Source organism: Trichoderma camerunense (genome assembly GCF_050948025.1).
Source record: "Trichoderma camerunense strain CBS 138272 chromosome Unknown V8C40scaffold_35, whole genome shotgun sequence".
Taxonomy (NCBI): Eukaryota; Fungi; Ascomycota; class Sordariomycetes; order Hypocreales; family Hypocreaceae; genus Trichoderma; species Trichoderma camerunense.
In genome coordinates this window covers 57,334-85,191 of record NW_028145335.1, presented here as the reverse complement: position 1 = coordinate 85,191, position 27,858 = coordinate 57,334, and the positions used below count along the sequence as shown (strand labels likewise).

Below are 27,858 nucleotides of genomic sequence, written 5' to 3'. Positions count from 1 at the left end.
CAGATCCCGGACATGGGCATGGGCAGCCAAACCCCGTCCTGGATGCCCCCTTCATTATTACATTACAGCACAGCACTCCAACTACTACCGCCTGGTTTGTGCTGTGACTAAAATATGTCTTTCTCCTCTCAATCTCATCCTCACCCTCATCGACGCCGCTCCTCCATCGCCATTGACACCGACGCCGCCCTCACCGAGCCCTTCCCCGACTTCTCCCCTTCCGTCGTCACCTCCCCCGAGTTTGGACGAGAGGGCGCATCCACCAGCGCGTTTGTCCAGTCCTCGTCCTCGGCAGTCGCCTCTACACAAGTGGCCGGCGACAGCAACACCACCGAGATCGAGATGGAGCCCATTCTAGGACACAGGAGGCGGAAGAGCAGCGCCCTCAACAACGCTCCCCAAGCCGCACCCGCAAGGCCAGCAGCTGCCGGCGCTGGTGCCAGAAAACACCTTTCGGCGGGTTTGCCTGACCGCTCAGACTTGTTGGAGGAAAACGGAGGAAGTAGCAGCACATCGACCAACTCTGGAAACGACGACGAAGGCCACGGGAGGCCCAGCTTTAGCGACGAGGATCTACACAGCGACGAAGAGACGGGACTGAGCAACAAGGAGCGTGCCCGGAGGCAGAAGAAGCGCCGGAGAATAACACAGCTGGGACAGCGCATTGCGCGTGACAAGTCGTTGTCGGAAGAAGAGCGCCAGGAAGCAGACAAGGATGTCGTCAAGAAGCTGCTGGTCAATGTCGTGTTGATTCTGTTGTGGTACTTCTTTTCACTATCCATCTCACTGGTAAGTTGGCTGCTTTTACTGCATCCTTTTCAGTTTTGCCGTAATAGTCTCCTCTAACAGAATTGGCTTGCAGTACAACAAGTGGATGTTTGACGAAGATCGCCTCAACTTTGCGTTCCCACTATTCACAACGTCGATGCACATGGTGGTGCAATTTATCCTCTCCGGCCTCGTCCTCTTCTTCATTCCGTCATTACGACCACAGAAATCCCACACATCCGACATGGGCAGATCCCGCCACGAGACGGAGAACAGCTCGACCATGTCCAAGATGTTTTATCTGACAAGGGTTGGACCTTGCGGTGCTGCTACCGGTCTCGACATTGGCCTGGGAAACACTTCACTCAAGTTTATCAGCTTGACATTTTATAGTAAGCTTTTGATAACCATCCTGGTACTTATCCCACCCAACTAACAACTCGTCAAGCCATGTGCAAATCCTCCTCTCTCGCATTCGTTCTCCTATTCGCATTCGCCTTTGGCCTCGAAAAGCCCACCTGGCGCCTCGTCGCCATCATTGGAACCATGACAATGGGCGTCATCCTCATGGTGTTTGGTGAAGTCGAGTTCAAGCTCGGTGGCTTCGCCCTCGTCATTTCAGCAGCCTTCTTTTCCGGCTTCCGCTGGGGCCTCACTCAGATTCTGCTTCTCCGCAACCCGGCGACGTCGAACCCCTTTTCCAGCATCTTCTTCCTTACGCCAGTCATGTTCATCACTCTGTTTTCCATTGCAATCCCCGTCGAGGGCTTCGTTCCCCTCTGGGAAGGCTTGAAGACTCTCAGTGCCGAATGGGGCACCTTCATGACGCCCCTGTTTCTTTTGTTCCCGGGCTGCATCGCCTTTTGTATGACGGCATCCGAGTTCGCCTTGCTGCAGCGTACATCCGTCGTCACGCTCTCCATTGCCGGCATCTTCAAGGAGGTCGTCACCATCTCGGCCGCCTCCGTCGTGTTCAAGGACAAGCTCACCCTCATCAACTTCATCGGCCTCATCACCACCATGCTGGCCATCATCGCCTACAACTACGTCAAGATTAGCAAGATGCGCGAGGAAGCCCAGGTCCAAGTCCACGTCCGCATCACCGACGTCGACGCCGGCATGAGCACCAGCGCCAGCGACTTTGAAAACGACGACAGCGCCGAGGAGACAGCCGGCCTCCTTGCGCAGAACATGGAGAGGGGCGACGCCCTCGTCACGTCTGATGGCGACATTCAGCCCAACGGCGTGCGGTCCTCGCACCAAAGAGATGCGTCGAGAGATCGCCTACTAAGAAGGGACAGTTAAACGAGAAAGCAGAGGGAATGCATATCGAATATACAAATATACGCAACATTAGGGCGATTCCGAACCGCCTGCCCTACATACCACGTCATTTTATTATAAATTTTCTTGTATACTGGCTGTTATTTCGTGGTCTTTTTCTAGGCCAGCCAAGGCTTTTTGCACACACAAACACACACATATATATATGCTGTCAGAAAGCCTGGTACCTATTATCATTGTTAAAGCATTTGAATGGGAAGATATGGAACTGGATGGGGGGGATGCAAACTGGAGCACATAAAACTTGTTTTTCTTTTAATGGGCTAACCAAATGTTGTTTTATTTTATAAGGGCAGACAGATTTGGAGAGAAGATATGAAGGAGGAGGAGGAGGAGGAGATGGTTTTGATAAACCAGCATGTATTGATTCTTGCATGCATGCATGATGGGAAAGCATTTAGACAGACGGCTAGAGCAGAGGGCGAAACAGATACCCCACGTGAAATATGAAGGTGTATACTGGACAAATCTTTTCGTATTAACAAAGGCCATGTGTTGTATTTTCCCTCAGAGTACTTCATGTGCTATTCGCCCACTACCTGTATGTATGCATCAAAGAATCCCATTTTTTTATTTCCATGTACGGGTATGTCCTGATAATGTTCCTCCCTTTCCCCAACGCCAATGCGTAGACTCAAACATAAAAAAGCCATGAAACAATAGACATCTTGTGTTCTATGTGATCAAAAGAATCAACCCCTCCCCCTTCGTCATTCATTAACCCAAGAGGCGTAAACCATTCTTCGTCTTCTGGCCAGCCTTGGTAACGCCAGAACCCGATCTAGGACCAAGATTCGGCTCATACCCTCCAGCCCCTGAATCATTGCCACGGTTCCCATTACCGCTGTTGCCGCCCTTCTTCTTGTTGTTGTGTCCCTTATTCTTGACATTGGTCGTCTTAATCTCCGTATTGGCCTTCTTGACGACGACGGGATGGCTCTGTATGTACTTGCCGTGCATCTCCTTGGCCGCCTGGAAAAAGTCGTCGGCGTCGCTGAAGCTGACGAAACCATAGCCCTTGGACTTTGTCGTACGCTTGTCACGGATGACTCTGGCCTTTTGCACGGATTTCCACCGAGCAAACGCCTTGAGGAGAGACTCGTCCGTAGTTTCGCCCGCCAAGTTTCCGACAAACAGGCGCAGGTGGGACGGGTCCCATTCCAGCAAAGTGTCATCGGTCCACTTCTTGCCGCCGCCCTCTCTCACGACAGTCTTCTTCTTGTCCGTCTGCGCAGTCGGGTCGACGACCTCTGGCTTCGCGTACTCTGGCGCCGGGACCGGTTTACCGTCCTTGTCGGTTTCGCGGGGGCCGTAGGCGCTCTGCCATTGGGCAATCTGGGCAGCCATGTCCGGGTCGTAGTCGGGCCCAGCGGCAGCAGCAGCACCCGGCGTAGGAAAAGGGTTCTGAATACGCGGTGCTGCTTGGTACTGCTGGGCAGCCTGGTACGGTTGAGCCTGGTATGACTGGCCCTGGTACGACTGCGACGGCTGCTGCGAATAGGCATGAGGGGCGTAGCTTTGCGCTTGCTGATGCTGGGGATAGTGTTGCTGCTGATTGCCTGCTTGAGGGTACGAGTATCCCGAAGCAGAGCGGTTCACGGACGAGCCCGCAGCGTGGCTAGGATAGCTCGAGTAGGACGAGCCATAGTGGGCTTGGGCTGCTGGGTAGCTCGAGGCGGCGGCTGCTCGCGCGGAGTTTGCATTCGAGTACGACGACGTCGACGACGATGACGGAGCGGCAGAATTCTGGCCCGATGGGTTGAAGCTCGATCTGAAGCCCGGCCTCGAGGTGCTGGCGGGCGGGCGCGCAGGGAGATTCGTGCCTGGAGGTGGTGGATGTGACATGATGAACAAACCCCGTTTCTTTTGGTTTTCTTATGGCTGATGGGAGTCTCGCAGCTGTGCAAAGTAAAAAACGTACCTTTGAGCGTTTCCTTTGGCTCAAAGTCCCCACGATTGCAAAGTCTGTTTCTGCGTGCGCGCGGCTGGTTGTGGGCGCGTATCGAGATTTCGAGAAGAAGTTTTTTTGCGGTTCTGCGAGATTCGAGAAGCGTGGCGGTTTGGCCACCGATTGTTGATATCGAGATCTAAAATCGGCGAGGCAACGGAGGGGTCACGTGATAGGATGATGGGCTGGCAGCAGGTTTGCAGAGAGTCATGTGACAGTTCACACGGGAGGTAGATGTCTACAAAGTACGAGTACTAATTCCATTGCATTTACATTAATTCATTATAGCATGCAATAGGGTCATTGTGTGGACTGGTGATGGCTTCGTCTTCTTGACAGTGACCTCACAGATCGCTGGTACAAAAACGATCAGTGATTGGCTTATATGTATCTGGTACCAGGTACGATAACGGGTCGCCTCCAAGACCCGCATTTCAAGGCACGTTCAAGCAGATTGTATGTCCCAAAAGGATGAAAAATAGCGTAATTGATGCATTGTCCACTGAACGAAGTAGTTGATATAGCTGCCTCCCTTAGGTACCTACTATGCATCCAATATCTACAAATGTACCAATAGGTACCTGGTCTCAAGGAACTCATTGCAAGGCTACCTCTATCTAAATGTCGCCCCACTCTCGTCCTCAATACCGGCCCATGATTGGCTCAAAGCCCAGCTGCAGCCTCGTCGCGACAAATTCGGGTTTCGCGCGACTCAAACGACAGCCGCATCTCACGCTCTGCATCTTTCGCATCCCGGCCGCTGCATCTGCCTTTCCACTTTCCCGCCTCATCTCCAGATCCATCGGCGCTCTTCACGTGCCGCGCGCATTGGATCTGCCACCATCGTCCCGGCCAAAATCTGTGCCTTACCGGCTGCGCATTTTGCATGCCTGAAGCTGCAAGAGTCGAGTCGCCATAGAGCCGACAGCACCCAGCATGGCGCAACCAAATCCCAGCCACAGCGTCCCTCAGGACCTTGTAAGTGCCCTCGCGTTTCGAATACCGAATTGAAGGCATCGCCATGTACCATATACCAGAACTACTGCTAATACACGGTGGATATAGATGCCACATGTCCACCTCATCTCGTCGTACCGATACCCTGCGATTCCCCGGCTCGACTTCAACGAGGTTGCCAAGTGGCTCATGAATGCGCCCCAGATTGCCAGAGACCAGGCGCCCTTCTTCTGGACATATCTCGATAAGCCCGCCGATGGCACCATTCTGCTGACATGGCAGCCTCTCTCCAGGCTGGGGACCAATTTCGCGACGGATGGCTTCGTCTGGGCGCCGCCCGAGCAGATCTACAAGCATGACCTGGGTAATGGATTGGTTTGTAACATCATTGAACCACTGATGGACGTCCTAGACAACGACTGACACGCGATTGCAGATGCTCGAGATATACTACCTCAAGGCAGGCTACATCCCCGGCGAACAATTCACTCTCCACGCTCGACGACGATTCCGACTTGTTCCCGTCGCCGGTCACCCCAACCCCCCGCAGCCAGACCCAAATCTGTTCATTGTGCACTATGGCCCTGCCGAGATGAACGATCGCGTCCCTGTTGCCATGATCCCGTATGACGAGAGGGTCAATGCCATTATGCAACAGCGCCACTTTCTCCAGAGGGCGGGCCAAATCCGCCGAAAGGAGTTCATGCTGTCTGATAGAGTCAACTGGCCCTCACTCCCGGAGCTCACTCGCCAGCAGTTGGGCCCCCAGATGAACCCCCGCGGCGTGCCTCAGCAGATGGCATATCCTGCCCAGCCACCGCCACCTGGCCCGCCTCCTAAGAGGGCTCGCCATGGCCAGGCTCAGGCCCAGCAAGCAGTGATTCCACCAGGAATTCCGCCTGTCGATGCCGCCTTTGATGACGATGAGGATATCTCGAGGGGAGACATGTTTGATCACTTGACGCCAAGGGAAATCTCAATGAGCCGATACCAGCAAAATCACGAGTGGATGGAGGAAATCCTATCTTCTGCCTATAGAATAAGTCAGATCACACCGGCAGACCTCGGCTTGGGCCTCAAAGGTGAACTGGCATCTCTAACAGAAGGCATTTTTACTGCCCAGGGTGGTGAAGCATACAGCCAGGCCCCTGAAAAGGCATACATCGGACGCTTGGATCCTGGTCAGGCAGACGAATTCCGCAAGCGCGTCGACAAGTATGTCAGCTCTACCCAAGCCGAGATCCAGAAGATGGAAGAAGAGCACCAAAAGACAATGACTGCGTTGAAAGAGCACTCGCTGCTGAAAATAAAAGAGAAAGAGCTGAGAAACATTGTGGACGGGCATGGGTCGGCACACGGCAAGCACCAATCCGAGGATGAGCCCGTGGGTCGTCATGTGTCGAAACACTCCATCGAAGAAGTTGTGCAGCAGGTAGAGTCATCGACGGGTCGCAAGATAGTCAGCCTGCCGCTCTCCAAGCGCATCCAGGAGGGAGGTTATCAGGCTCCCGCCCCTGAGCCGCCAGCGCCAGGCTCAACCGCAGAACTTTCTCGGCAGCCATCTCGGGCGGGTTCTCAAGCAAGCGGTGCAATGATGGGTGAAACTGACATGGACATGGGTGATACAGCATCTGGATTACTCGATCAAATGCACACCGGATTCTCTTCCACATCGACCCCGGTCAACAACTTCCCAACGCCTCAGCCCAATCTCTCAGCCGGCCAGTCTGGTACAGCTACTCCAGCACAGGCTGCAAATACCGCCTCACCGGCTCCCGCAGCCGCGGCACCTACAGCTGCTCCCCCTCAGCCCTCGGGAGACGTAGAAATGGGCGGAACTGATGCTGCTGCCGAGAACGAGGTACGGACTACGCCCGACCATGGCACTGGTAGTGGAGACTGGGTCGTGGTTCCCAAAGATGACGACCAGGCAACGGCTAACGATGCGGCTCAGACAACAACAACAACGACAACAACACAACCTCCTGCTGATGCTGCCGCCACGACTACCGCCCCTGCTCCCGCTCCCGCTCCCACGACTGGTGCAGAGGGCGACGATGCCAAACCACCAACACCAGCGGCCGCAAAGGTGCCCTCAGCAGCGGCGACCCCTGCGGTTACAGAAGGAGGCTCTGTATCCTTTGATCAGAATGACTTTAGCTCTCTAGGCGATTTAGACACGGCGGGCGATGCCCTCGCGGGCTACGATGCCCCGGAGCTGGACGGCTCAGCAGGTGGACTTGGCGACGACGACCTGGATCTGCAGATGGACATGGAGGACTCGGCTTTCGGAGATGCTTTTCACGGCGTTGACGCTTCTCATACCCCGGGGGATGGACAAAATCAGGATGGCATGTGAAATAGTTAGGTAATCTTGTTTTGCTGCGTTTTTGTCTTGATAGGAAATCGGAAAGAAAAAGACATTATTTAGAATGATAGTGTTTAAGTGTTTGAGTAGAGGGATGGCTTTGTTGGTGGAATTAATGCTATTGCGTTGATGAAACTGGCCGAGGAATGTAATATTGATGAGAAAGATCAAAATTGTGTGATGCTTGGTAGGAAAATGAGATTGTAACTTCTGGTGTGAAATCGACGGTTGTTAAGGTTTTCATTTAGGGTAGGTTGACGTTTATATCTTATTATATCGCCATTCCGTAGTCTTGCTCTGACCTAGCTATTGCAGCTGTAGCTCTCAGTCACTACACTTAAAGTATCTTCAAATATCACTGCCCATGCTTGCTCTCTGCCATCATTGCTCCTTTATTCTACTATCACTAAATTCTGATATCATCAATATTCTCTTTCAGTATCATTGCATTTTATTATTACCACTACTCTCATCTAACGTCAATACACTCGTACAGTATTAATACTCTCGTCTAGTTTTAATACTCTCGTCTAGTTTTAATACTCTCGTCTAGTTTTAATACTCTCGTCTAGTTTTAATACCCTCATCTAGTATTTATTTACACTCTCATCTATTATCTTCTAGTATTAATAATCCCTTCTAGTATCAATTAGTATCAATGCTTTCTTCCAGTATCAATACTTTCTGCTAGTATTAATACTATTTTGAGATAGATGTGTAAACATGTGACATAAAGTCTTATAGACCCAGCTCGAAGTGATGGCTATCAAATGCAATATCTCATTAAAGCTCAAAGAGAGTATAATTATCATGCAATTTGATAGCAAAAGTCTCCAACCAACTCATCATCATCAGACACAACGCCGTATACCTCCCAATCCCCAAAAAGCTCGCTGGAAGTTGCTTTTCGATACTTTTTCCGGATTGAAGCAAAAGGCCATATATTGACGTATTCCATAAATTCCCGAGGCCGATAGATTAATGCATTTATTGCCACCAATAGTATCCACTGGCTCCATGTTTGCGCCACCATCCCAATCCATCTCGATATCATTGTTGGAATCACATCGTCCAGTATCCAATCTGTCAGCCATGTAGCCCATGAGCCATTATGCTTCTTGGCAAGCAAAGCTTCGAGATTCGGGAACTTTGAAGTCAGTCCTACCTCAAACAGTTGTGCGATTTCAACATACGCAATATCGTTATCTTTACTTCTGTCCTTTTCTCCAATGCGGGCTCGTTTGATGAGCACGATTGCGTCGGTTGTTTCGCCATATCGGAGCCACAGTTCCAGCATCTCGCAGCGCTTCTTGAATTTCCTACTCGGGCCCATCATTGCTGCTTCAAGGGCGCTGATTCCAAAAGCATGTAGGAAAATAAACCAGATTGGAACCCATTTAGGATGTTGATTACGGAAATGCTCATAGTTGAAATCTCCACCCGGACGGGCATCAAAATCTCCACAGAGGCAGTTTTCATCAACATGTCCCCGGTCAGTTCTTTTCGCCTCTATTAATTCATGGCGGATTGTGTCACTGTCCTCCCCGTACCATACTGGACGCCTGTCTGTGGCGCAAACCCTCTTGTTCTCCAACAGCCACTTGAGTCCATCCAGACACTGAGAGGCCCGTGAAGAGCCTGCTACGATATGTGTAAGAGCTATCTGACAACCTAGCCTGCGAGAGAGGCGTTTCTTTTGGATCCAGACACTCACGTCTTGACCGCAGAGGAATGCGAATTGTAGACTAAATCTCTTCGGTGGCGCCGGCGGGAAAGCTATTGGCTTTGAATCCAAAAGTTTGCCATCGAAAGTGCTCACTCCTATCCTAGGGGTTATGTGAAAATCCCTATAGATGCCCGAAAACGATGAGAAGTCAGATAGAGTTTTAAAATCCGAGAGTTGCAATTGCGAAGGATATTCAGCCCAAAAGCCGACATCCAACAGATCCTGGTGAGGCTTGCCATAGTCGTCCGCGCGACGCAGGCCGAACCTCACTTCAGCGTGGAAGATTCGGACGAAGAGATTCGTGCGCCAACTCTGCGGCCAATCATCCGCGCTGACATTATTGTTGCCTTGCAGCCATGGAAGGATACCGTGTGCTGCATCTTGGGGATCCCTCACCAGGAGACTTTGTACAAAGTCTTGCGCAGTACGGTGGAAGAAAAAAATCTCGGATTGGAAGAATGGTGCTTTCTCATGACCCCAATATATTAAGCCCGGTATATCAACATCTTGGGCCTCTAAGAGACCATGAGTCAAGGCAGCCAATCGCTGAATGGCTCTCTTGCGATGTTGCTGAATCTTATCGCCGCTGTACACCTCCGCCGGCTCATTGCATGGGAAGTTGGCGTCTTTGAGGAGGTTGTCCAGCCAAGCGCAGGCAAGAATGTTTAGGTGGAATTCAGCTGGTTGAAAGGTTGCAAGGCGTAGGATCATCGCTGATGCCTCTCTGTCATTCTCTTTGACTCTCTCCAGAATGTTTGCATAGAGATCAGTGATGTCGGTTGGCGCTGCTTTGATTCTGTCTTGAAATGTGTCGGGATCAACGCCATCTGTGTAAGCTTCAAGTATATCCTTGATCACAAGGTGAGCCCATAAGAATACGCCTTGTGCTTGGTCACTTATCATTGAACTGAGTTCAACATAATACTCGGGGATTGCCTCGGGATACTTTTTGAAGTTTGAAATAGCAGACTTAAATATATCCCTTTTTGTATGGGAGTGCATCAAAATCTTTTCTTTGGCGGAGAATCGATCATCCAAGGCGGGTATCACTCTTGATGCGAAAATTATCTTGGTGTTGCCGGCTTCGTGTTGACACCACCTTACTAAACGATGTGCCAAGTCACTAATATCGTAATTATTTTGCGTCTTCCCGCGTTTGGTCTTCCAGTAATTTAACCGAAATTCGTCAAGGCCATCAATGAACAGGCAGAAGCAGTATTTATCAGCCAAGTTGGACTTATTCGAAAAAATATTTTGAATAGCGTTCTGGACAGTTTCGAATGGAAGTGGGATAGACGCCGATAGTTTGGCCTCTCCAGGTAAGACCTCATCCACCAGAGCTGGGCACTCACGAAGAATTTGGAATAAAAGGGACCTGTACAGACTCTCCTCAGAAGATAACGCGCCACTGCCTTGTGTAACTGAAAAGAAGAAGATTGCTCGTATCAGATCCCTGTTCGTCTTTGAGGCCCATTGCTCAAGGTCCTGTAAGACGAGTGGGTTGCGAACGAGATACTTCATAAGTGTGGATTTTCCAGAACCGGGTTTTCCCAGTATCAGAAATGCTCCAGATGGGCCCTGTAAGAAAGTCCGAAAATTATTTGAGGCTTCCATGTATTTCTCCAGCATGCCCGGATCACAGTCCTCATAAGCCAATCTTTCCTTGTCGTTTATACCATTGGGGTACTTATGGCAGTAATCTGAACCCTGTGTAATCCATTCGAAAGTCCCAGGATCTGATTCAGCCACTGCATTGGCTTTCAAGTCCTTTTCTTGAAAACCGATCGTTAATCTCGTTAGAATGGTTGGAAGACTATTCTCCGAGGCTAATAGATGAGCTGCTCGCCTTCGGAATTCGTCCTCGGCGAGGGCAGCGGATTCGATTTGTTTACCGAGGCTATATATCGAGTCTTGAACGGAATGTAGTCGCTGGCTAAGCTCATACACCGAGCCCTCAATGCCAATTGCACGCTTATTGCTAAGGCTAATCGTTCTAAACAACTCTTCGTATTGGGATCTGGCTTCGGAGCCCGATTGGCTGAGAATCATCAATACCTGACCACCTGCGTTCATTACTGAGTGAGCTTGGAGGACATACCAGGTGAGCTCAAGTAGAGTCAGCTTCATTTGTTCTTGCAGGTGCTTAAACTCCTCCGCAATTGAATCTATGTCCCTCTTCTTCAGGTATGACCTCCATAGAGTCAAGGAAGTTACTTGCTTCTGCCGCCACTTTGGGTTGACTTTGTCCATGATGGCAATCACTTTGCTGGAGATCTTCTTCGCCCCATCTGCCAGGAAAGCGACATTCATATCATTGAGCGAGCTTGTTCCTATAGAGGGAAGCGCCTCTGTAATGTCCAGGATTTGTTGGGCGTTATTGTGAAGATTGACCAGGTCAGGTGGTAGCTTGTGTTCCGACTTGGCGATCGCCTTGAGCTGATCGGAAACCTTGATTCCTGTTTCGATGAGAGATATAACCTTGCCCGCAGCACCGATGAGATCCATGTTGATAAGAAGAGTTTCGTTTTTCGATGGAGGCTATTTGTTGATGTATTACATATCAACGCAGCTTTGTGGAAAGGTGTTTTGCAGGAAAAGAGGATGAAGTAGGTCTGGTTCTGGTCCAACGCCGAGGCGCAGTTTCGAGACTCGCAACATAATTGGGAATGGGGGAATAGAATTGGGTAGAAATTAGGCTGCATAAGAGGCACATGCTCAGCCGCAATATGTGAGAGTTTCTTGATTGGTGGGTTGGGATGTCTGAAATATGCAAGGCTCTGGCAAGCGGAGGTCAGAAAAAGCGAGACGCAAAGTAAATAAGTACATATATTTAGTAATATAAGCACTTTATTAACTCATTGAGTAGTACATTTATTCAAGAACGACTACTAGTAGTATTCAACCAGCATACAAATTTTATACATAAATATAGCAGCAGTTACTAGAGAAATATAAAAATAATAGCAGTTATTAAAGAAATATAGATATAGTAGCAGTTACTAGAGAAATATAAAGATAATAGTAGTTATTAAAGAAATATAGATATAGCAGTAGTTACTAAAGAAATATAGATATAGTAGTAGTTACTAGAGAAATGTAGATATAGTAGCTACTTCCCTTGTAGGCGTATGATTTAACTAGTGGGTGTTCGAATTCTTCTCGGCCTCGGTTTCTCTGTCATCCGCTTGTCTGGGTCGCCACAGCCTCGTGCCTTCGGGTGAAGACAAGCAATCGATCGACCATGCCTTCTCTTAGAGATTACCGATCGTGTACTCCATATGCGCACTTGGAATGTTTTGAATACGTTTAGCAGTACTAGTAATTTATTAAAAAATAACGGTCTTTAATCCCTGTTCTATTAAAGAACGTTCAATGATCCCATCAAAACAAAACTATTTATTAAACCCCCCAAACGCCATCCATGCGATGAAACTTTCATGACCATGTCATTTAATTTACATCAAATCAACCTGCCGTCCCAAATCACACCAAGCATGATCATGATGCGTTCTGAATATTGGAAAACCGACTCTCCGGATAACTCAGCATATTTGTGGAATAATCCAGATGACCCATCTCTCTAGCCAGCGTCCTAATCAGACTCTCCTCTCCAGAACGATCACCCGAAGCTTCCCAGAAGACGGCGCCGCCGAGGCCCCTGCTCTGGAGATACTCGGCCTTGAGTCTCGCCGTCTCGACATTATCAAAGGAGACCAGCTCCCTTGCGGAAGGGTCGTAAGAGTATGCAGAGAGGGTATATCGGTTGACGTGAACAGTCGCACCGGGTCGAGGAAGGTCGCGGTAGAGATAGACTCCCGGCTCAATAGTGCCCGGCCCGATTCCATCGTAGGGCTTACCAAGGCCATCCGTGTTCTCAAATGAGCGGCCGTAGAGTGGAAGGCCTAGAACAATCTTGCTAGGGTCGACGCCTCGTCTGATATAGGCGTCCACTGCCTTGTCGGTGCTGAACTTTGTGCTGTCGGGGTTTTGATGGTCGGTGAAGACGTTGGACTGCTGTCCGGCCACAGTATCCCAGCTACCGGCATAATCATAAGCCATGAGATGCCAGGTATCAATGTACTGATCCATCGCCTCCAGGTCCAGAATCTTGTAGTGGTCAGGGCCAGCAGATGTCGCCACAGTAAGGAGGTAGCGATATCGTTGGCCGTGGCGGGCTGCGTAATTATCCAAGGCTGCTCGAACCTCTCGGAGCAAGTAGACAAAATTCTGCGCGTCCTCTGGAGTCTCTGGGTACTCATAGTCAATGTCAAGACCGTCGAATCCCCAGTCGGCGAGCAACTTGACAGCAGACTCGGCGAAGCGGCGTCGACCATCAGCAGAGCCAATGGCAGGCCCAAACTTTCCATCTTGAGACGCAGTCCAGCCACCGATGGAGAGCAGAGTCTTCATGTGGCGATTCTGGCTCTTTAGCAAAAAGACTTGCTCGATGGCACCGTGGACGACGTCACGCTTGCCTAGGATCTTATCCTCGTCGGCCCATTCGTCATACGAGACGCTTCAACGGTTGTTAGTGTTTGACTTTTTGGATGGGATTTTAAGTTATAACTTACACAGATCCATCTGGTGCGATTCCAGCAAATGCGTAGAGCAAGTGCGTGATATCTCTTGCGGGGAGGTATTGAGGCAGAAAGCCTGCCTTATAGATGCTCCTAGTATCATTAGCATCCATCTAACATGGATCGATAAAGCGTGTGATAATTTACCAGTCGGTGAAATAGACGACATTCTTTCTTCTTGAAGAGTCGGCAAATCCCTGCCTAGAGCTGTGGCTATCGTCCCAATCAGTGGTATTGCTGAGCCCGGGAAAGTTGGGGTTGGAATCCGGCGGTGATGGATGAGGAGACCAAACAGGAGACTCAAGGTCCTCTGGAACAGGAGACGCAAAGTCTTCTGGAGCAGGAGATTCAAAGTCCTCTGGTGCAGGACTAGATTCGTCCGGTAGTGATGGTGAAACAGATAGCCAAGGCTCCTCTGTACCGAACGACTCTATATCCTTGGGGTCTATAGGCTCTAGTTCGATCGGGGTAAGATCAAAAGGCAAGTCAGCAGCCGGGAAATTCGACGCTGGTTCAGTGAGCGGTGATGGATGTGCTGTAGGATCGTCACATCTCGCTTTGAGAGTAGCCGGAGTGGCCACGGCGACTCTCGCCACCACGGGCAGCACGACGCAAAGGAGTTTGAACATTGCGAGTAGTTGGAAAGGGAGCGTATGGCAATGTCCAGTTAAGGTGAAGAATGCAGAGGGGAATCATTTGGCTGCCCATCGCTTCTTATATGAACAAAATCTTCAAAAGTAAGTCTCAAGCCCCCCGTGGCAGGGCAAACCTAAGACAGTGTATCATCCATATTTGGCGCGGATTTTGTTTTCCAGTGAATCGCCACAGAGTCGAGGCCGCATCGTAACTTTCGTATAGATGGAAGCATTTGAATCATAGTTTGAGGAATGCTAAAGGAGAAAACAAAAAGGTTGGGATCATGCCGATGCGTGGCTCTTAAGAAGGTTCAGACTATGCACATGATTTGTAGAGTCAGAGTCACCAGAGCCTCTAGCCACGCAGCCGCAATGGAATAAGCTCAAGCTCCGATAGACGATAGTTTGATTCAGCCTTCGATTTCAGATGCCGTAAACAACTGCAGAAGTTTCAGATTGTACGTGAATAGCGATGCCGCTTCCTGCTTGAGACTGTGGTTGGCAACGGATGCAGAACTACCATCTGCTTCCAGCCACTGGCTATAATTTTCAGGAACGCGCTGGTTCCGGGTTGAGGCTGAAGCTCAAGTAAGACAATTTACATAAGCCATAGTGGTAGAGCCAGGAATGGAATATTCCATAGCCCCTGGCGAGAATGTGGCGACACGCACTGGGATTTTGAGACAAAGAGACGTGAAGGGAGGACACCGGAAGATGGACATGGACCAACAAACCGTAAGCATCCCCTCTCTGAAGAGTGAGGGGATGATTCGCGTATCCATGAACGCGTCGCCATAACGAGGAATTCAACGGCCATGCGCCTCAGACAATAGTTCCGGTAGCATAGCCAGCTTCATGTGCTCTGAGAGAGTCGTTCTATTCTTGTGTGTTTCTTAAAATATCGCATCCGGGCTATCGATTACCGCCAGCACCTGGAATTTCCTCCTCTTCCTCCTCTGCTTGCTCTTCATCCACGACGACCGCGTCCCCAACCTGTATTGTGGGACTTAGACCATCCGATTCCTCGTCGTGTTCCAGCGGCTCATGGCGCATGTGTGTGCCGAAATAGACTTTGCCATTCAGCCTCCTTGTTTTTGCCAATGTTACGAACGGTTCTTGTCTTCTCTCCCCAGTCGTCTGATCAACACATACCATTTGGCACCTCTGGCAGGCTCCCAGGAGTTTGAAGCTATGGTTTCCAATGCTGATCCTCTGCCACATATCTTCTGAATAGGCTGGATGACTATGATGGCCTGGAGATGCCTCAACGACGATGTTCGCTCGAAACACTGATTCATCCACGGCAGGTTCTCCAGTCTCCATGATGGTCTTGTTCAACATCTCTACACTGGAGGTCGAAATCACGAGGATGGGACTCTCGTTGGAAAGGAGAATCTTGCCTGGTTGACTTTGTTGCTGTTCAGAGTCCGAATCAGGGGGAGAGGGAACACCGGGGAACGGGGAAGGCTGCCCACTCTGAGCCTTTTCTGTTCGCTGGTGCTTCTGCATCCGAGCCTTTGAGAGCCTGCTACTAGCTCCGCGGCCTCCTGCCGGAAATCTCGCCAGCACACATGGAACTCCGAGTGAATTAGTGAAGAAGTCATTGATTTCTTCTGAAAGATATGATTGCGCGGAAATATTCTCTCCGCAAACCCTGGAGCTTGTTTGTCGGAAATCGGTGTCGAAAAGAGAGGGATTGTTGGATAGCGGTATGTCCACTTGCGTTGGCTGCCCTTTGGGCGTGCTTCCGCGATATTTCACACGTAGCACATTGTCCTTGAACAGCAGCAAAGGTTGTAATAACGCCATTCGTGGATAGCGTTTCTGACTGAGAGCCTGGCCGGATCCTCGGTGGACCAAACACCATTCACGATCCCAAGCAAGCCCCTCTGGCCGTACTTCCCAGCGAACCCCGGGTGGGACGGTGTAGCCACTGCAGCTCTTGATTGGATACACAGTGATAGCCTTGACTTGAATATTTGTCGTAGTGCCGACGGCTCTCGTGCTGGCACTGACTTGACTCGGCACTTTGATACTATCTTCGACAAAAAACTCTTGTACGAAAGCAAGGAAGCGAGAGACGTCCGACTTGGTATTCATTGCTCCCAGACTAGCACGTATAATTCCAGTGGGCTTGTTGGTGAATCGCCCACTGTCTTCGCCACATCGAATTCCAGAAGAGAGGTTTCGCTTCATTTCCCACGGCTGCAAGTCGAGAGCGGATGCCAGGCCTGCGGGGCTGCACACGCCTCCAGTTCTGACATGCATCTTCCTCAAGATTGCCAACTTCTCAAACTCAGCGAGGCCAATCCATAAACCCCGACTATCCCTGATATTAAAGGAAACGACTGGGCCAGTTTCTATAGGTGCCGCATCATCTGGTACTTCTGAATAGATGTGACAGACGGGGGTTCCGTTTGCATGTCGTAAGCTGTGTAAGCCACGACAAAGCTGGCGACTGAGGTATGCCGCGTGAGCACTAATTTGATCCATGGAGCCGAAAAGCCGTTGATGAGTCGATATTGCTATGTCAGCGGCAATGATACTATGGAAGGGAAGTGTCCCGTCTTCCAGGCGTTCATGAAGTGAATAGGACTTTGGGGAGTGCCATTGTTCGTCTCCACATAGCACCATGTCTACCGTGCCGCCACCAAAGTACCTTCGATGGTTGAATACATATTCTGCAGAGCGACGAACAAGTAGAACACCCAGGTCGGGAAAACCAAATATCTTATACAGGCTTAATACCACAAAATCAGCGGCGAATTGAGAGTCGGAAAGGTCGAGCTGTGAGGTGGCACTGAGTGAAGCCGCGTCCAAGAGCGTCAATGTCCGAGACGAAGATTGAGCTTCTCTCTTCTTCAGATCCTTGGCCCATGATATGGGATATCGCCTCCCATCCATGTGAGACTGAGCCGAGTAGGCGAATAATGTTGTAGGGGTACCGGAAGTTGTTGGCTTGAAAGGACCATCCCCATCTAACCAAGACCGAACACCTGTGTTATCGAGGCAGACGCTTTGCTGTGCTTCTTCTCTTGCCCCTACCACACTGGTGTGGCAAGCTTGGTGATAGGCAAAAACATAGCCTTCAGGCAAGGACCTCATGCCCTCAACCACTAGCTTCACGCCAGCAGTTGCATTTGCCACAAACACCAAATCATACTGGTCAGGATCGGCTTTGAAGAAATCCAGCAGACGGACTCGTACTTGGTCTATACGGGACGAAGAGCGCTGAGATGGTGATGATGCGGAATGGGGGTTCCCGTACAGCACCGATGTCATGTCCTTGGCAAAGGCATCCATTAGAGACTTTGAAGAGAGGGTGGACCCAGCATGATCCAAGTATACGGAATCTATATAAAGAGTCAACGTGTTAGATTAGGTATATTAGAATAAGAGTTCGACAACAACATGGATCAGGGTACATATACACTTACCTTGGAGCATTGGGTACTCCTCATCACGGAATCTTTCAACCGCGCCGTTGTATTGGAACCTCTCCATCTTGACGGCTCTGCTCTGCTATGTCAGCCCGTTTGGCAGCTGATTCCCAATGCAGGATAGATCGTGTTCAACTGCGGCATCCTATGGGCACGCGAGCGATTGACGATTCAAAACGGTGAAGTAAGAAAGAAAGGGGAGCCAGATATAAGATAATCGGCAGGCTGGAGAAATGCAAGCTAGTAAGCAAGATGACGCCTCTGAAGCTGGGGAAGCCAGAACAAAGTTGGGCACATGTACATGGACAGGCACAATCGGGTTCGGAGATCGCCACTCTCCAGCCGGAGGTGGAGCACTGGCCTGGTCGTGATTAGATAAGGACATCCATTACCGGAGTGGCCACACGTGTGGGCGGAGAGTCACAGTGCCAGCTGCGGCGTGTAGCTACTGTGATTACTGTGCACAGCGCATAGCGTTAGGCGTCTCTAGTGGACTAGTGCCGGAATATACTTCTAACCGATAAGCATTGGGGGCCGAGGATATGCGCTGCCGCACAGTGCGCATCCCCCCAAACCCACTGCCACTCCCCCACAACTGCGCGTGTCGCGGCCGTCTTCGGCTCCACCCTCGTTATGCTTCAGCCTCTGCCAACTTGAACCTCTACATCTCATTATCTCACTCCTAAAGGCGCATCAAACACGTCGCGCAATTCGCCAGAGCCGCGCTTTATCAATTCAGTTCGTCGTCCCTTTCTTGCCTCAATCCTCAATTCTCATTCTCATTCATTCATTCTCCCCTCCGTTCCTTTTCTTCTCCTCTCCTGCTGCTGCTGCTGCATTGATTGTCCTTCCTCCCTGCCCCCTTGAACCAAGCTTTCGGCAATCGGCCGGCATTTCTCTGCCTCTTTTCTTCTTCTGTCCTCTCTTCTCCTCTCGTCCTCCTGCCTACCTGCCGAGCCTCTACTTGTCCCATCATTTGGCATCAGCTCTTTTGCTATCCATGTCTTTTTCTCTTTCTTTTCCCTTTTAATTCTCTTTTTTTCTGTCTACTACTTGTCCGATCTTGGGTCAGAATGTCTTCTCTAACAGCCATTTTACCGCCACGCAGTAGGGCGCTCTTGCAATTGAAGCCTCCATAGGGACCGTCGTTGCCTCTGATGTTCGACAATATCTGATTGACCACCAATCTGAGACCAATTCCCCGATCTAGCGCCAGACAGAATGGATTCCTATTCTTCCTATCGGGATGGCGCGGCCCGATCGCCAAATGAGAGAACTTGGAGTCGTGACGATTCCAGAACTAGGGAGGAGAGGGGTGATGGATTCTACCGTGCGAGGTCTCCTGGTTCGTCTTGCCGAGTGATCCCTCTCATGATTTGATCGCTTGCTGACAATTGTTGCTCACAGGCAATGAACGCCGAGATCGCCGACGTTCTCGTTCCCCACCCCCTGTTGACCGATACGAGCCACGTCCACGCCGAGATGGTCGAGACGACCGAGACCGAGATGACCGGCGTCGCATTACCTCACCACCGGCAAATATCGACCGCTACGTGCCGGGACAAGACAGTGGGTCGCCCAACGTTGCCGTCAACCCTCTGGCAGATCCATCCAAGCTTCCTTACCAAGTTGGATTCTCCTATTTTGGTGAATGGTGGAGAATGAATGAAAAGATCAAGGACGACAAGGAGCGTGCGCGAACTGGACGAAGACGGGAGCCTGAAAGGGCCAGAGGCGCCCGAGAGTCTCAAGAGGACCGGGAAAAAGAAAAGGCCAAGATCCAAGTGGCGTACGATGCATATAAAGAGGAACTTCAAGCCAAGATGGCTAGGGCCTTTGTTTCGGAGCACAAGAAGGAGCAGTGGTTCAAAGAGCGCTATGTTCCTGAAATCAGAGACGAGTTCAAGGCAAAGCTCCAGGATTTCCGACGAGCAGCTTACAGCCAGTGGGAGCAAGACATGGAATCTGGCAGCTTTGACGAATTTTCTCTTGAAGGAATTCCAAAGAGCGAGAGCAACGGGGCCGGTGGCGTGGTCGAGAAAGAGGAGGGTGAGGCGACGGCCGCCAACGAAATCCTGGGAGTTGGTGATTTAGTCCCTGTTAATGGAGCCGACATCCGCGATGAGAACCAATTCCAGCCCACTCTGCTCATCAAGACAATTGCTCCTCATGTTAGCCGCCAAAATCTGGAGGCTTTCTGCAAGGAAAATCTGGGAGAGGAGGAGGGTGGCTTCAAGTGGCTGTCCCTTTCCGATCCGAATCCCAGCAAGAGGTATCACCGTATAGGCTGGGTGATGCTCCACCCCTCTTCAGAGAGCGCGCCGCCAATGGATCGGGCAGATCCCAAGGACGAAGACGGTGACGAACCGATAAAATCGCCGCCCCCCCTGGTTTCCGCTGCGGAAAAGGCCCTTGAGGCTGTCAATGGCAAAACTGTCAAGGATGAGGCCCGGGGCGACTTTGTTTGCCACGTTGGAGTTCACAACCCGCCTCTCCATCCACGGAAGAAGGCTCTGTGGGACTTGTTCTCTGCACCAGAGCGAATTGAAAAGGATCTTCGCCTTGTTCAAAGATTGGTCAACAAGTATGAAGAAGAGTACGGCTCTGACTTCCAGGCCATCTTGAAGGTTGAAGAAAAGGTTGAGGATCTCAAAAACGCTGGTCGTCTACAGCCTGCTATACCCCCTGCGCCAACCAAGAAGACCAAGACCCGGGAGCCTGGCATGGACGAGGCAATGGACGAGGATGAGGAAGGTGTTCCTGAAGAAGAGGAAGAGGAGGAGGGGGCTGTGGAAGATGAAGAAGTTGATGACGAAGACATGCTCGTAAAGAAGAAGCAGCTTGACTTATTGATTGAGTATCTGCGCAGAGTCTTCCACTTCTGTTTCTTTTGCGTTTTTGAGAGTGACTCTGTGCACGAGCTTACACGCAAGTGTGCAGGAGGGCATCTCCGCCGTCCTCAGAGCACTCTGTCATCTTCTGCAAGGGCTGTTGCCAGGGCTAGCGCTAATGGAGAGCCGTTTCCTGATAAGAAACGCACCGATGCCGAGAATGATGTTGACGGAGAGCTTGCCGAAGGGGACAAGAAGTTCCGTAACACGTCTTCTAAAACCGAGCAACAGCTGCTTCGTGCTTACAACTGGGTCAAGACCTTTGAGGATAAGCTAATGCAAATCCTTGAGCCTAGCACTGTTGATATTCGCAAGCTTGGCGGCAAGCCCGTCGAGGAGGCTCTTGACGAGGAGTTGACCAAATATGTCAAGCAGGAGGATGAGCACAAATGGAGATGCAAAGTTCCAGAATGCACCAAGCTCTTCAAGGAAGACCACTTCTGGAAGAAGCACGTGGAGAAGAGACATACCGAGTGGCTTGACGGTTTGAAGCAAGAGGTATGTTGAAATACACTTCTCCCAGCCTTTTTGAATTTACTAACACAATGTTCTGTAGTTTGAACTTATCAATGCCTACGTGTCAGATCCAGCACACATTGCCCCTTCGCGAACCGACGCGAATTCAAATGGCCACTTCCCACCAACCAACGGCCAGTCGGCCTCGGGTACTCCTCGTGGCTTCAACCTGCAAAACTTTGCCATCAATGGCGTCATGGGCATGCCTGGATTCCCCATGAGCCCTGGAAACTTTCCCTCATTGTTCGCCGGCATGCAGGCTAATGGCTGGAACGCCATGGGTGACGACCGTTCAGGCGGTCCCATCCGTCGGGGCGGAATGTCGGGCGGACGAGGCGGATACCGTTCCGGACCCTATGAACGCCGTGGAGGCGGTCGCTGGGATGGCGGAGGTGGTCGCAATCGCAACGGCGGCTCCCGATGGGGAGACGGAGCTGGCGGAGCGGCTGCCGGTCCTAGGGAAGCCGTGCAGGGCCGCAGCTTAAAGAGCTATGAAGACCTCGATCAAGTGTCTGGAAACGGAAGCGGAGGCGGCGAGCTCAACTACTAATCCTACCTATCCAACCAGGTGGAGAAAGGGGAAGAAACATGAACTACAGATACATGTCTCGGCGGCGTCTAGACGACGGAGTTGCTTTCTTGTTTTTGGCCTCTGTTACTCGAAGCTTCTCAGGGGCAGATTGCTACAGGCCCGTTCTCCGTGCGGGGAGACTTTGCGTTATTCACTCATATTATTTCGGCTCGCGGCAGATGCGCGTGTAAGTTTGTACATTAGGCTCAGGGTAGTTTACACGATAGCAAATGGTTTTCTTGAGAATTGTATTTGGTATATTAACTTGATGTGTATTGTCCCAAGATGAGTAGGACGTAGTTTTCTACCTGATGCTGTCCTTTACAGACTTATAGCGCAGCTGTCCAGTCTCAAATTATATCCAATGGAGCAGTATGGTAGACTCGGCTGTTGGAGATTGTAAGAGGTCTGCCATCATGATGTTAAAAGTCGAGAATCCACCCAATTTAGAGTTCATATTCCGGCCCATGTGTTCAAGATGTACTGAGAGCCCGGCTTTCTTCACCAAATCCCGACGTTGAACAGCCCCGTTTGGAGTGCGGACTGCCATCCGCGTGGTTTCATGGTCTCATAAGTGGCTGTTGATGGCCGTCATTAGATACTACACGCGTGTTGACATAAACATCGTCGTGCAAATTTAACACCCTACACCAAGAGTGCAGTTGTGTTGCATGAGAAAAGATACAATTGAAAATTGATGCTTCTCAAGGGGCCTTTTCAAACAGTTCAAGAATCGGTTTCGCAGCCTTGGACATATAGTTAGCACAGAGCACCACCGCAGCATAATAATAGTAGGGAGTTGCCAATGACACCACCGCAGCATAATAATAGTAGGGAGTTGCCAATGACATATTAAACATACATCGATAAACTTTTCCAGGTCTTGGTCCAGATTGGCCAAGTCGTCCTTCCTCCGCTTGTTGTCGTTGATGAGCTTCTGCTTGCGCTTGAGGAGCTCCTGGCGGCGCTGCTCCAGGATCTCGCGCTCCTCGCGCTCGTGCTCGATGCGCGCAAACATGCGTTCGTCGTCGTTGGAGTCTGCGTATTCGGGGCGTAGGGCGAGGAATTCTTCGACGGGGATGAGAGGCAACTGCTGGTATTTGTGGCTATACGAAAACACATAACAGTCAGCCATTGACACGTGAAGAACAAGGCGTTCATTGAAACCTACTCGTAAGACTCGCAGCCGGTAATCTCGCCCTGAAGGTGACGCTGCTCGTAATAGAGATTTTGCAGCTGCAGATGCAAGCGATCAACCTCCTGGCGCGCCTCGGCGGTCTGGGCCTTCGTGTCGCGGGCGGACAGGCAGGCGTTGCGGTGGAGGCCGCGCAGGTGGGAGATGTTTGTGAAGAGCTGCTTCTGCTGCTTGGCGATCTCGGCCTGGATGTCGGCGGTGGCGCTTCCGCGGCCGTCGCTGGCGGAGTCGGCGAGTTGGAGGAGGGCGTGGGCCTGGTCGCGGGCCTGGTCGGAGATTTGGAGGACGGCGGCGAGGGAAGGGTCTGTGATGGATTTTTCAATGGCCATTGTTGTTGCTGTTGTTGTTGAGAGTTGAGAGTTGGGAGTTGAGGAGGAAGGTTGATGGTAGAGCGGTGGTTGTTTGATTGACTGATGAATTGGTTGATGAATTAGGTGATTGGATTCACGTAGCGCCGAGGTAGAGATAGAGGATGGGGTGGTTGATGATGAGATGATGGTGGTGGTGGTTGATGAAGGAATGACAAACTGCAAAGGTGCAAGGCTGACGAGAATTGGGTGCTAGTGGTTGGTGTTTTTACCTGTGCTGTAAGTTGAATGCTGTTTAGCGCAAGGCTGCGCAGGGATAGCGCTGTTACAGCGAGTGACGGTGCTGTATGTGCACTCAAGTGTGTACAAGTGTATGAATATACAAATACAATACTAATACAATTTCACATGTGATTTACACGTATTAATTAATCAACAAACGAGAGATTGAGGTAGAATTAGAATTAGAATTGAATAACGTTGAACCTGGAAACGTAATTGCACGGGCCACAGCGTTCCGAGCACCGTCTGTACAACAAAGCCACCATGCGGACGAGTACCTTGCACCAGACACGAATGAGAAATGAGATGGATGGCCACGCACGTGTACATACAGCATCGGCAGCCGGAAAGGCGGGAAATTAGCAAGTGGTGGTTTAAAAGGGGAGTGTGGAGGGAAAGACGCAGGCCGGTGTCGAATCAATTGAGCGTCTGCCGTCCCGGTTCCTTGTCCTTGTTCCTTGTACGTGCAGATGTCAGTCAGTCATGCCGTTTTGGCGCTCAGCTGGGATGATTACCCTAGGAGGCAATAATCCCTGAATAGTGGTGGCAACGTTTGAACATTGGATTTTGCAGTGCATTGGCATGGACTTGATTGCTGCAGGTACCTGGACGAGATGACAATTCGCCAGTGCAATCATAGTAATTCTGTTTACGGTTGATACGAGCGCAGACGAGAGAGGTTGTGCTGCTGATGCCAATTACCTCATCACCTTCTCACCTATTTTTGCTCACTTCAACACGGTTATAGAGTCCCTTAGTAAGAGGCAAGTAAACATTGAAGTTGGCATGTGAACAACCCCCTCAAACCCCCAAACCCCCAGAAATCCTTCCCCCCAGAGCACCTGATGGACTACCCGTAGCTAGAGAGACAGGGAATCCCGAGGCCTGCCCGTCTCACTGGCCACAAAGATCCTGGCCCATGGCAAAATACTCCGATCTGCGGAAACAAACCAATCGAGCCCGTTTGCCCTGGAAAAATACTGGAGCGTGGCTTGCCCGCACATTCTTGCAAAACACACTCCGTCCACAGTTCGGGCTTGTCCGTCACTAAGTTTTTTTTCTCTCCCGCAGTTCTTTGATCCGATTCGTCTTACCCAAGGCTGTGCTGCGGTGCTAAACGTACAAGTACAAAGCTACCAGCCTCCCGACTTCCAAGTTCTTACCTGTGCTGTACTCTTCCGCGGGTTTTGTGCTGTGCTTGTACTTGCTTGACTTCGTATTCTGTACTTGCATTTTCAGCCCATCTCTCATTCTTTGTTCATCTCTTCCAACTTCCAACTTCCCCTCTACCTTCACAAAATCCTCAACACCAACCACCACAGAAACTGTTGAGCTGCAGTCTGCTTCTAGTGCCGCCCTCTTTTTTTTCCCTCTTCTGCATCTTCCCCTGGCCTCCGTAGCCAATCGCGGCCCCTCTGGCGGCTTTCAATCCCCCAATTAAGCTCCCGACCCGCATCAAGACGAACCGAACCATCAAACCAACTGCACTTTTGGGGCACGCAAAAAGCCTCTCCAGCCAATTAACCGCTTCGTCCCGCTTCTTCCGATCAGCAAATCGTCTTTGCAGCCAGATCTCGTTTCTCTTTTCGTCTTCATTTTTTCTCTTATCGCCTCTTTTATTAAACTTCTGGACAATCAATCAGGTTTCGCCGCCTGTTTTGCTTTGGGCCAATCATCCGCACTCATCAGCGCTCGTGCCTCTACACAGCCCGTCTGGCGCTCCGACCAAATCCAAGACATTTCGTCTCTGGAATCTTTAAACTGACATGATAGCGTCTGACTTCCCCTAAACTTCTCCTCATCCTTTCATCAAAATGGCGGGCGTCACAACTGCCCTCACGTCCGCGTGCGGCTTCGCTCACGACAAAGACGCTGCTTCGACTGCTGCTGCCAGTGGCTCTGACCAGCGCCGCGACGCCCAACAAGCAAAACGACGACGGCACTCCTTTTTTATCCCTCGGCGAAAATCCATTGTCGGCCACATTATGGAGGGTGAGGAGAACCTGCTGCTCAAGGTCGACCTGTTCCTGACCGAGCTGGAGCGCCGCCTGGAGTTTGTCGAAAACTATGTCGACCTCAGCAAGGACTCGAGCATTTCCCGCGCATTCTCGACCCTTCAGACCGTCCGCACCAGATGCTCCCAGGCGTCCGAGGAGGTCATCGGCGCTGGTCGACGCAGGCTTCACATCATGGTTGAAACCCTCGAGACCCGGTACCAGGAGACGTTGGAGGCTACCGAGACGCTGCACGACAAGGCCGTCGTGGGAATCGACTTGCTGGAAGGCATGTTGTCCGAGTTCGAAAACCGCGCCTACAAGCTGCGCGAGCAGGGCTTCGCCAACGCCGCCACTGCAGCCGAGGCATTTATGGACGAGGGCCGCAGGGTTGCCAACGAAAGCATCGAGAGGGCAAAGATTGCCGTTGACGAGGGTATCGAGCGTGCCGTGCGAGCTGCTCTGTCCCTGGAGGATCACATCCAGCAGGCCGTGTTACTGGCGCGAGATCGGGGACTGCTTCTGTACGACGAACTGCCCTCACCGTGGCGAAACAACCCCCACATCAAGAGAGGCTACCGCTTCCGCGAGACCAAGATTGAGTGTGTCCAGTCCATCTTCAACATGTCCAACGAGTTCATCAACATCTGGTCGCACGCCCTCGGCCTGATCCTGGTGCTGGCCGTGGCCTTTTACTTTTACCCCAGCAGCGCCAACTTCTACCTCAGCACCAAGACGGACGTTCTCGTTGCCGCCATCTTCTTCATGATGGCTTGCCTGACGCTGGTGTGTTCCACCATCTGGCACACCATGAGCGCCGTCGCCGACGTCAAGGCCGTGTCCATGTTTGCCTGCGTCGACTACACCGGCATCTCGCTGCTCATCGCCGCCTCCATCATGACGACCGAGTACACGGCGTTTTACTGCGACCCCATCAGCCGGTGGACGTACATGGGCCTCACCGCAATGCTCGGCATCGCCGGCGTCATCCTGCCGTGGCACCCCAAGTTCAACGGTGCCGACATGTCCTGGACCCGCGTCGGCTTCTTCGTCGGCCTCGCCCTGACGGGCTTCATGCCTATCCTGCAGCTTAACTTCTCCCACGGGCCCGAGTTTGTCTACAACTTTTACTCCCCCATCACAAAGTCCATGCTCGTCTACTTTAGCGGCGCCGTCGTCTACGCCAGCAAAGTGCCTGAGCGCTGGTTCCCCGGCTGCTTCGACTACATCGGCGGCAGCCACAACCTGTGGCACGCGGCTGTCCTGGGCGGCATCATTTTCCACTACACCGCCATGCAGGAGTTTTTCTCCAATGCCTTCCACCGGGCCGAGGGCGGCTGTCCCGCCTATTAGACGGCAAACACACACGTTATTCTCTGGCATTTATCACGAGCGACACGAGACAACAACGAAAAAAAGAAAGCGGACCAATTCTTTCCCTCAAAAGAGACATGGCTTTCTAAAAGTAATGATTCCATTTTCGACATGTCAAAGCCATATGCGAGTTTTGGATTTCAAAAGTCGACCGTATATGTACAAGCGGCTCAGCGCCCCCCGTCCCGGGTTTGGTTTCGATTCTTGTGTATACAACTTTCTTCAATTCCCTTTTTCTTTTTCTGCATGGATACAAGTGGCGTTCTTTATTTTTTGTAATTGCTAGCAGCATTTTGGTTTTTTTGCTTCGTTTTTCCTCACGAGCGGCACCGTTGGATTGCCCCCCGGTTTGATGCATGGCCCATGGCATTTTTGGCCTCGAAAGATTCTTACAACGGCCCCTTGGCTTTTTACCTTTTGCATAAATCCTTTATTCAGTTTAGAAGTACATATATACTGTAATCAATTGAACACACAAAACTACTACTTTTGTTGCAAAGATTCAGTGCAAAACGCTATACGCTATATTTCCAAAGGGGGCTGCCAAAGACGTATACCGCAGACTCCTTAGTCGTCCCCCCTTTTTTTTTCTTGACGTAAATCCTCATTAGGTTTTCATTTATTTGTATGGCTGCAGGTTTCATCATCTGAGTCGTAATGCTTTCTTGGCGCCGTGGTCCCTGCAGCTGTACCCTAGTCTCTTGACTAATGCTGCCGGGTTCATTGTTCTTTCATCCATCTCCGTCTCATGAATGGCGTGTACATTGCATTGAGCTCCTTTCTTCATATTCCATCAGTTGAAATTCTAGATTGGTTTTTAAATCCCACCAATAACAAACAGTCTAGACATGTACTCATATGTGAAGAAAGGGAGGTCATCCAGGTGCTTTCTTCCAAAGAGAGAGAATTCCCCGATGCCAAGACTGATGCCGGGCCGGAGAGCCGTGATGCTGCCAACTTCGTT

General features: G+C 50.9%; 8 protein-coding genes across 8 annotated transcripts; 4 read left to right on the top strand and 4 right to left on the bottom strand.

Moving 5' to 3' along the window:
• The first annotated feature begins 2 nt into the window (after nucleotides 1-2).
• On the top strand, nucleotides 3-2,816 carry V8C40DRAFT_259417 (triose-phosphate transporter family-domain-containing protein). The gene is made up of 4 exons (XM_083218965.1): nucleotides 3-25; nucleotides 115-789; nucleotides 863-1,160; nucleotides 1,217-2,816. The coding sequence occupies exons 2-4, from the start codon at nucleotides 115-117 to the stop codon at nucleotides 2,071-2,073; spliced, it is 1,830 nt and encodes a 609-aa protein (XP_083067090.1). The 5' UTR covers nucleotides 3-25; the 3' UTR covers nucleotides 2,074-2,816.
• V8C40DRAFT_259415 (uncharacterized protein) lies at nucleotides 2,500-4,216 on the bottom strand. Its single transcript, XM_083218964.1, has one exon. The coding sequence runs from the start codon at nucleotides 3,955-3,957 to the stop codon at nucleotides 2,830-2,832; it is 1,128 nt and encodes a 375-aa protein (XP_083067089.1). The 5' UTR covers nucleotides 3,958-4,216; the 3' UTR covers nucleotides 2,500-2,829.
• Nucleotides 4,217-4,795: 579 nt separating this feature from the next.
• V8C40DRAFT_259414 (uncharacterized protein) lies at nucleotides 4,796-7,711 on the top strand. The gene is made up of 3 exons (XM_083218963.1): nucleotides 4,796-5,038; nucleotides 5,126-5,392; nucleotides 5,454-7,711. Exons 1-3 carry the CDS (start codon nucleotides 4,997-4,999, stop codon nucleotides 7,374-7,376), a joined length of 2,232 nt encoding a protein of 743 aa, XP_083067088.1. The 5' UTR covers nucleotides 4,796-4,996; the 3' UTR covers nucleotides 7,377-7,711.
• A 482-nt stretch (nucleotides 7,712-8,193) lies between these two features.
• Nucleotides 8,194-14,317, bottom strand: V8C40DRAFT_278722 (glycoside hydrolase superfamily; the record flags this gene model as incomplete). Its single annotated transcript, XM_083221101.1, has 14 exons — nucleotides 8,194-9,003; nucleotides 9,100-9,168; nucleotides 9,205-10,006; nucleotides 10,037-10,179; nucleotides 10,216-10,347; nucleotides 10,384-10,572; nucleotides 10,606-10,768; nucleotides 10,799-10,859; nucleotides 10,893-11,149; nucleotides 11,210-11,649; nucleotides 11,995-11,999; nucleotides 12,642-13,627; nucleotides 13,683-13,781; nucleotides 13,836-14,317. 14 exons carry the CDS (start codon nucleotides 14,315-14,317, stop codon nucleotides 8,194-8,196), a joined length of 4,638 nt encoding a protein of 1,545 aa, XP_083067087.1.
• An 861-nt stretch (nucleotides 14,318-15,178) lies between these two features.
• V8C40DRAFT_154701 (pyridoxal phosphate-dependent transferase) lies at nucleotides 15,179-17,915 on the bottom strand. The gene is made up of 2 exons (XM_083211354.1): nucleotides 17,761-17,915; nucleotides 15,179-17,676 (listed from the first exon to the last, which is right to left on the bottom strand). Exons 1-2 carry the CDS (start codon nucleotides 17,825-17,827, stop codon nucleotides 15,236-15,238), a joined length of 2,508 nt encoding a protein of 835 aa, XP_083067086.1. The 5' UTR covers nucleotides 17,828-17,915; the 3' UTR covers nucleotides 15,179-15,235.
• A 507-nt stretch (nucleotides 17,916-18,422) lies between these two features.
• V8C40DRAFT_259409 (uncharacterized protein) lies at nucleotides 18,423-22,187 on the top strand. Its single transcript, XM_083218962.1, has 4 exons — nucleotides 18,423-18,501; nucleotides 18,872-19,108; nucleotides 19,171-21,152; nucleotides 21,211-22,187. Exons 2-4 carry the CDS (start codon nucleotides 18,985-18,987, stop codon nucleotides 21,718-21,720), a joined length of 2,616 nt encoding a protein of 871 aa, XP_083067085.1. The 5' UTR covers nucleotides 18,423-18,501; nucleotides 18,872-18,984; the 3' UTR covers nucleotides 21,721-22,187.
• V8C40DRAFT_259407 (Fms-interacting protein-domain-containing protein) lies at nucleotides 21,966-23,505 on the bottom strand. The gene is made up of 3 exons (XM_083218961.1): nucleotides 22,913-23,505; nucleotides 22,604-22,847; nucleotides 21,966-22,487 (listed from the first exon to the last, which is right to left on the bottom strand). Exons 1-3 carry the CDS (start codon nucleotides 23,263-23,265, stop codon nucleotides 22,446-22,448), a joined length of 639 nt encoding a protein of 212 aa, XP_083067084.1. The 5' UTR covers nucleotides 23,266-23,505; the 3' UTR covers nucleotides 21,966-22,445.
• A 1,551-nt stretch (nucleotides 23,506-25,056) lies between these two features.
• Nucleotides 25,057-27,393, top strand: V8C40DRAFT_259405 (hemolysin-III related-domain-containing protein). The gene has a single exon (XM_083218960.1). It carries the CDS (start codon nucleotides 25,341-25,343, stop codon nucleotides 26,871-26,873), a length of 1,533 nt encoding a protein of 510 aa, XP_083067083.1. The 5' UTR covers nucleotides 25,057-25,340; the 3' UTR covers nucleotides 26,874-27,393.
• The last annotated feature ends 465 nt before the right edge of the window (nucleotides 27,394-27,858 follow it).